The sequence below is a fragment of the Fistularia commersonii genome, chromosome 1 (assembly GCF_037954325.1).
Source record: "Fistularia commersonii isolate RoL2024-O1a breed Wild chromosome 1, RoL_Fcom_v1.0, whole genome shotgun sequence".
Lineage (NCBI taxonomy): Eukaryota > Metazoa > Chordata > Actinopteri > Syngnathiformes > Fistulariidae > Fistularia > Fistularia commersonii.
The window spans coordinates 3,668,732-3,676,231 of NC_141284.1; the positions used below are offsets into that span (position 1 = coordinate 3,668,732).

Below are 7,500 nucleotides of genomic sequence, written 5' to 3' on the forward strand. Positions count from 1 at the left end.
CATACATACACACCAACACACAGACACACACGTACAAAATTCAGTGGTTCACAGTAACTGAATGCCTTCACTCAAATTAGTACACACACACACACACACACACACACACACACACACACACACACACACACACACACACACATTTAGACACACATACATACATACACACCAACACACAGACACACACGTACAAAATTCAGTGGTGCACAGTAACCGAATGCAATCACTTGTATTAGTTAACATGCACGCACGCACACACACACACACACACACACACACACACACACACACACTAATTCAGTGGTGTACAGAAGTACACATATACACACGCATGAACACACACACCTAGAATAGAAAGAGCAGGAAAGATACTGGGAGTGAGGAAAGAGGAGAGTGAGAAACAATAGGAAGTGGGAGAGAGTGAGACAGAGATGGAAGGATGGAGTCGAGGAGAGAAAGCGAGAGGCAGGAAGAAAGAGAAACAAGAAAGAGAGAGAGAAAGCGAGCGAAACAGCAGAGGGTGGAGGCAGAAAAGACGAGGGGCAGAAGAGAAAGAGAGCGAGGAGTAGGAGGTCACGACCCTTTGACCGACGCTGCGTTCGCTCGCCGCCCGACGCCCAGGTGTCCCCGTACATCCAGCCGTCGGAGTGCGGCTGGAGGGACTTCTGCCACGAGCCGGCGCCGCTGTCGGACCTGGCCTTCCCCCAGTGCCCCTGCCCGCCCCGCAGCCTGCCCTGGCAGGGCGCCGCCATCGACAACGGTACCGTCCCATCCCGTCCACGTCCCGCCTCTCTTCGCCGCCTCCTCACACACTTGCTCATCGCTCGTCCTGCTGTATGTGTGTGTGTTTGTGTAGGGTACCAGTTCCGAGCTTCCATCTACTCGTACGGCCCCGACAGCCAGCCTCTCTGTCTGGACGGCGGCATCCGGTGGGCGGAGGCTCTGTCAGGTACGCCCCGCTCAAGCTGGATGACTTAAAAAAAAAAAATCGTTTCCATGGTAACGAGGACCCCCACCTCGTCGGTCACTTCCTGTTTGCGAGCTGGACGTCAGAGTAGCCCCGTGATTCGTGGTTGTCCCCTCCCCCAAATCAGGAAAGACGTTTCCCTCCCAAAAACAAGACTGTTTTCTCTGCATCTCTTGAGATTTCAAGAAAGAAAAATTCACACCCTGTCCTGACTTCTCTTCCGCCAGACATCCGCCTCCATGTCAGCGTGTATCTGCGGGACACCCTGGTGAGAGAGATGACCACCACGAGCCCCAAGGGGTGCCACCTGGCCCCCTGCTCCCCGGAGGAGAAGCACTTCCTGTCGGCTGGCGACCCGGATCTGGTGCCCCTCCCGCCGGACGCCGCCCAGAGGAGGGCGGACGACGGCCCGCCCAGCCCCTCCGCCAGCCTGGAAGGGGGGGTGCTGCTGTGGATGGCGCCGGATGGACTGTACGCCCGCCGGCGGTGCCCGGGTAGGGTCTACTGGCAAGGGGGGCCGTCCCCGTTCGGGGACAAGCCCAACAAGCTGGAGCGGGAGGTGACCTGCAAGTTGTTCCACACCCAAGACTGCCTCACAGGTGAGAGCCAGAGCACTGATGTCAACTGTGGCAACTAGCTTAGCTTCCCGCCGGGAACAAATGCCAAGGGAGTAGAGGCGCTGAATGACTGGAAGGCACGGTCATAGAAAGTCCAGAACGGTAGATTTATGTGGTTGCCAGGCAACAAAAAGGCCCGGACATTCCCGGAGTCCGGAAAATATGACCCAACTCTGAAAACTCCCATCTTTGGACACGTTGTGTTTCCGAATGACCGACGAGGTGTTTCCTGTGTTCGTGCCGCAGAGATCCAGAGTTACGGGCTCCACGGACGGCCGGTGCCACGCCTCCGCCTCCTGCTGAGCTTCGGAGACGAGTGTCTGGACCCCCAGAGGCAGAGGAGGACGCTGACGGTCGAGGTGAGTCACCGAGTCAGAGGTTTTGAAGGCTCTGGGTCGAATACCAAGGAAGAACGGAGTCCAATCCAATGGAGAAGTTCGGCGTTATTAGAATGAGCATTCCTGTAGGCAACCCTTTTTTGTGCTAAGCTAACTAACTAGCAGGAGGAAGGCTCATCCAAGCTTTGCAATGCAACACAGGGAAGAGAAGGGCGTCTATTTTACAAGCAATTGGACGTATTCCGAAAAAATTGAACAAAAGAACAACAGAAGTTGGGACATATTGGGCGGAGGTGTCTTTGGGTATCTTCGACATCTTCCCGTTCTGGTCTCACAGTGTCAAAGTGACAAGCAATTCCCTGAAAGCCTCGGTTGTCTCACCCCCATGTTGGGATTAGCATTTAGGGCCTCGTGTGGCAAGAGCTCGTGGACGTACGATACCGACCTGTCAATGCCCTCCTAGAGGTCAAAATAGGACCAACACACTTCCCGGTTCTGTCCTGGGACGGCGAATCACGTGGCAGAAGAGCTGGCGCTCATGTCTTCGAGCCCAGACCAAGGTCTCATGGAGCATACCGGGACTTACCCTCCGATTCTGCGTGCCGATTGGTCAGTAGACGATGCGTGACCAACATGGGGTGTCTCGTCTTACCGACGGCTCTTGAGGTCTCCGAGGCGCGGGTCGTGTACAAACCCAGGCGTCCCTCAGGGAGGACCTCTTGCTGTTGAGTTTATTTTTATTTTAAAAATTCTCGGTACTTTGAACTTGACAACATCAACAAACCTCCATTTAGTTGGATTACAGGGAGGACAAACGTTCATCTCGCTCGGAGCTACAACAATTAGCAGCAAGCGGCTAATCTTCCTGTACGAGCAAGAAGACTGGATCTTTGTAATATAGCTAGCTACAATTGCAAAATGTTGAATATCATACACATTTAGATATAAAAACACACACACCCTTCGGTTTCAATAAAAGATGCAATGCTCTATCATACACTAAAACAAAAAAAAAAAAACAACAAAGGGGAAAGCCGTGGTGCGGATGGAAATCCGATTTCTGGTGACCGACCCCGATACCGATGTCGGATCCGACCGCTTCCGTCACACTCACGAGCTCTCGTGCGCGGCCTGGTTGCTGACGGTTCTTCTCCCGGCAGGTGGAGCCGCTGTTCGCCCGCCAGCTGCTCATCTACACCCAGCAGACGTCGGGGGGCCATTTCTTCCACAGCTACACCCCCTCGGCCATCACGGAGCACATCAGCTGCCCGGAGGACTATCAGAGGGCCCTCACACACCACCACAGCCTGCAGGAGTAACCCCCCCCCCCACCACACACACACACACATGCCCACACACACACACACACTGGGCTATGGTGACTGCCCAGCACCACCACCCCCACAAACTGAGTCTCCAGCTGGAACGTCTGGTCATCAGGCGACTTTTGACAGGACACCCTTCGTTTTTGGGGCGTTTCCATGGCGACAAAGGACAAGAGGCCGTACCCCCCATCACCACCTCCCCAATTCTTCATTTTCAAAAGAAGCATTTCTCCCCGGAGCATGAGCCCGATATCGCGGGGCTCAGGCGGGAGGATGGATGTTGTATATTAGCTGGGACGCTAAAAAGGTCGGTTAGCTTAGCATCAGGACCAAAACAGCATTAGAGTGCTTTTTCTCAGGGTTGCTAACCAACCAGGACACACAGCGTACCAGACAAGCCGGAGTTCCATTGGTGTTGATATTTGTTTTGTGTTAGCAGATGGAAGTGCGTCCAACGTCGAACTGTAATTTTTCTTGCCGTTAAATGAACGTCCTCCTGACGCAGGACGTCCAGACATTCATTTTCTTTGTGTTTAAACTCGGCCTTTAACCGCGGGTGACCAGCAGATAACCGCATAAACCCCATCTACAACGTACAAGTACTGAAGGAAACAAAGTACGACAGTGCTCCGTCGGTCGGTTCCTGCCATTTGACATCTTGGGTCACATGCTGGTTTAGTGACTTCTTTGGCTGGTTTTGTCATCGCGGTTACTTCCTGTCACGTTTGACGGCTGATGCTCGGGGTTTCTTTTATGCATTTGTTAAAAAAAAAAAAAAAAAAAAAAAAAAAAAAGGTTTTCTTCCTTCTGGCAGCTCCTGATTTTAAATTAAACACTGGTTGAATTTCAAAAAATTGAGCCAAAATAAAATTAAAAATGAAATAAAGGTCTAATGAAAAATAAATACTATAAATTAATTTAACTTATTACCTTGTTTTATATCGGTTATGACACTTACAAAACAAAAATGCAAACTGTAGTGAGCTGAAAAGTGTTCATGTCTCAAGGTTTGTCACCCAGAATAGCATCTAAGTCGGTGTGTTTGATTCTTTTTGTGTGTTTAGAGTTTTAGTGTGTCCAGGAGACACCTGGATGTTTTTGTTTGAGTGGCGACATTTTATGATCATTTTTTTAAGCTTGTCTTTTTGTAAAAAAAAATCCAATGTCTTGTAAAAAACAAACAAAAAAAAAAGATAAAAAAACGACAATAAAAAAGCATCGATAAAGGGCTTCTGTTCTAAACTGTTTGGCTTCACACACCCGCCTTCGTGCGTCTGAACAGGAAGTGCAGTTCCGACGACGGATGAGGCTGGTTCATCAAACGTCTCCTTATCGCAAACAATGTGATGACATCACACGGGGAAAGGGAGGAGGGTGCACGTTTTCCACGCTGCGCCGGAGAGAAAAGCCCTTCCTGGCACATCGGGTATTTTTGTTTGGTTCTTTTTTTCCACCTCCATGTAAAATCAGTAGAAGCTGCCGCTGCCAGGAACCCTGGTGACGTTACGGCTGATAGGTAGACTTCTGATGATGAAGCTCGTCATCACCCAAAACAAACAGCGACAAATAAACGCAGGGCCATATTTAGAAACCTACAACCATTGACGTCATTGAGGAATACAACCATTCACTCTCTCCTTTACATGTTATACAGTAATCCCTCGTCATATCCCAGTTCACCATGCGGTCGTATTTGTCTTAAATAATAACTAGTAACTATAAAACTGCAAAAACCTGTGGGGGAAAAAAAAAATATGGCGGATTTTCACAAGACTGTAGCACAGGTTTTGTGGTATCGACGTATTTTTATTTTTATTATGCTCTGATTTGTTCTGCAATTGCTGTAGCATCATTCTCTGCATCTTTAACATGCATTTAGCATCTCGCTTTGTTTGTTTCACATTCAACGTGCGACACCTACTTGATTAAAAGTGCAGCCGATGTTTATAAGAGCTTGGGAAAGGTAAATAAGAACGTGAGAAGCGTCAAAAAGCTTGAAAATATATAGAATAAAGTGCTAGTTTGCTGATTTTAGTGTATCACGGTTGGTTCTGGAACATAAACCAGGGACTACTAGATTGATATTCAACCATTCAACAATCGATGAACCTCCTGTATGTTTTGGAGCGCAGAAGAACATGGAGACCCCACACAGAAAGGACCCGGAACCTTCTTGCCAGCAGCTGAAGCGCTAACCATTGCACCACCGTGCCACCTGCCCCTCAGACGATCCTCTGAATCAATATTTTCTTGTCATAATAAATGTTTTAGAAAAAGTCACACCGAGCTTGACCTCCTGCTTACCCGCTATGTATCGTGCTAAGCTAACCAGCATAAAGCCAAGCCCGCAGATGAGCCGTGAGCAGAAATCATTCAGAGAACCGAACGACATCACAACCGATTCATCCGACTCCAGTTCCTGAACGTCTCACGAAGGGTTACGGAGCAGCTTCCCGCCAGGGTTATTCTGGAAGCATCCAGCCAACCCTGGCTCGAAAAAAAAACCCTCAATACCACAAAAAAAAAAACCAAAACACACACTACGTGTCACCCTGTAAAAACGTCAGAGCCAGGCGTGAACCCAGTGGAATAGAAAATAAAATAAAAACTCCCTCTCACCGCCGCTCTTCTGGTAAACAGCGAGCAGCGGGGCCTCGGGCGCTTTGATATTATTTTGTGAATGAATCTGTGGGAGGGAGAGCGAGCTAAGATTAGATTGCAGAGGATCACAACAATCTGACCCCCCCCACGCACACACGCACACACAGGTACAAGCTCACACAAACACAACCCCCGCACGTTTGTAGGAAACCAACGTTTGACGTAGCTGCTGACGATGAGCGGTGTTGACATAGGTGTGTGTAAGTATATGTATGCAGGAGTGTGTGTGTGGGGGGGGTTAATGTCAGGATTTGAATTCTGCACGACAGGAAATCACCATCAGAGGTGCGAGGGATGGGCGAGATGGCATCCAACCGCAACTGTGCCCCGCGACCATCGGTGAGCGCTCTTCCTGTAGCCGCGCCACGCCGGCTAACGACCTGCCGGCCCCTCCCTGCACATGACCTGCCCGCCGGCACTGACGTGGCGGCAGCTCCAGAGATGAATGGCTCCATCTTGGTTGCCACTGTGAAGCCAGGCCAGGAAACACACACACACACACACACACACCAAACTGTGTGGCACACGCCTAGCTCAAGATATTCTAGAAGAAGCAGAGCGTAAGCTACATGTAAAACACGCTAATAAAAAAAACCAAAACAAACATGTACGCACACAAACATGCTGATATAGTGATGATGTACTGTAAATAAGAGAAGGTTGCTAAATCAAGATTGTTGCTAACAGGCCACATGGATGCTTCCAAGGCGGCTATCGTGTTCGACTTTGCTCCTTCTCTTCCAAGTAGCCGTTAGCTGTCGGCCATATTGGACAGCCCTGTTGGCGGCATCGCATCCGACAATGAAACAAAACAGAAGTTTGTGACGGTTCGGTGAGTGTGTGATTTTATTGAGCAGTGATGGGAGGAGGAGGAGGAGGAGATGGAGGACCCTGGTGTCTCCTGAGGTCAGGGTCAGATTTTCTCTAAATGGGGCTATAATCCCCATTTCCCTCCCCACCCATCTCGCAGCTCACAGTCAAGCGATCGAACGCCGTTGCCGTTCGTCGATGCAGAGAGCAGGAAGTGCTTGGTCAGAGGTGGTGAGAGAAAATGTGGCGGGACCGCAATTTCGGAGGCGGTTCTTGGATGGGTTAGGGCTATGTTTGTGCAGCTCTCTGTTCCCCCGGCGACAGCGAAGTCCCTCGCCAAGACGCATGCCTATTCATAACGCAAACATCCAATGAGCAGGAGGCGCGAACGGTGCGAGATCGCTCTGTGCGGTGAACAAAGTTATCTGCTCATCTCGTGTGTGAGATGACTTGTTTTTTATCGTCAAGAGTGAAGATTTTCTGATTGAATGATGATTCATCAGGAGAGGGGAGGTGCAGTGTTGGCTTTATCTCTTCAGCGGCTGGACGCAGGAGGGCTGGAAGCAGGTGAGCTGCAGCTGCATGCTGCTCTTGAACTTGTTCAGAAGCTCCTCCAGTAACCTGCCGGGGGGAGGCAGGGGGAGAGCAGAGCGTAAAAAGAAATGTGTGGAATATATAGAAGTTCAGGCAAAATAATCATTGGTAAACAAGCGGTCGCTGCGAGCACGTGTGATGGGGACACGTCTAAAACTTAGAAGTATTGGCGCGTGACGGGAACAGAC

General features: G+C 50.0%; 2 protein-coding genes across 3 annotated transcripts in view; one reads left to right on the plus strand and one right to left on the minus strand.

Moving 5' to 3' along the window:
- LOC147237147 (interferon regulatory factor 4-like) overlaps positions 1-5,479 on the plus strand; it is a 9,855-nt gene extending 4,376 nt beyond the window's left edge. The window contains exons 5-9 of the mRNA XM_086144616.1: positions 622-760; positions 857-949; positions 1,195-1,566; positions 1,831-1,943; positions 3,083-5,479. Coding sequence (XP_086000742.1) covers positions 622-760; positions 857-949; positions 1,195-1,566; positions 1,831-1,943; positions 3,083-3,241 — 876 coding nt within the window. The 3' untranslated portion in view covers positions 3,242-5,479. The remainder of the gene's footprint in view (positions 1-621; positions 761-856; positions 950-1,194; positions 1,567-1,830; positions 1,944-3,082) is intronic.
- The window catches only part of exoc2 (exocyst complex component 2), a 54,215-nt gene continuing 51,747 nt past the window's right edge, over positions 5,033-7,500 (minus strand). For both annotated transcript variants that reach the window (XM_086144603.1, XM_086144594.1), the window contains exon 28: positions 5,033-7,339. In XM_086144603.1, the coding sequence (XP_086000729.1) occupies positions 7,246-7,339 (94 nt within the window). In that variant the 3' untranslated portion in view covers positions 5,033-7,245. The remainder of the gene's footprint in view (positions 7,340-7,500) is intronic.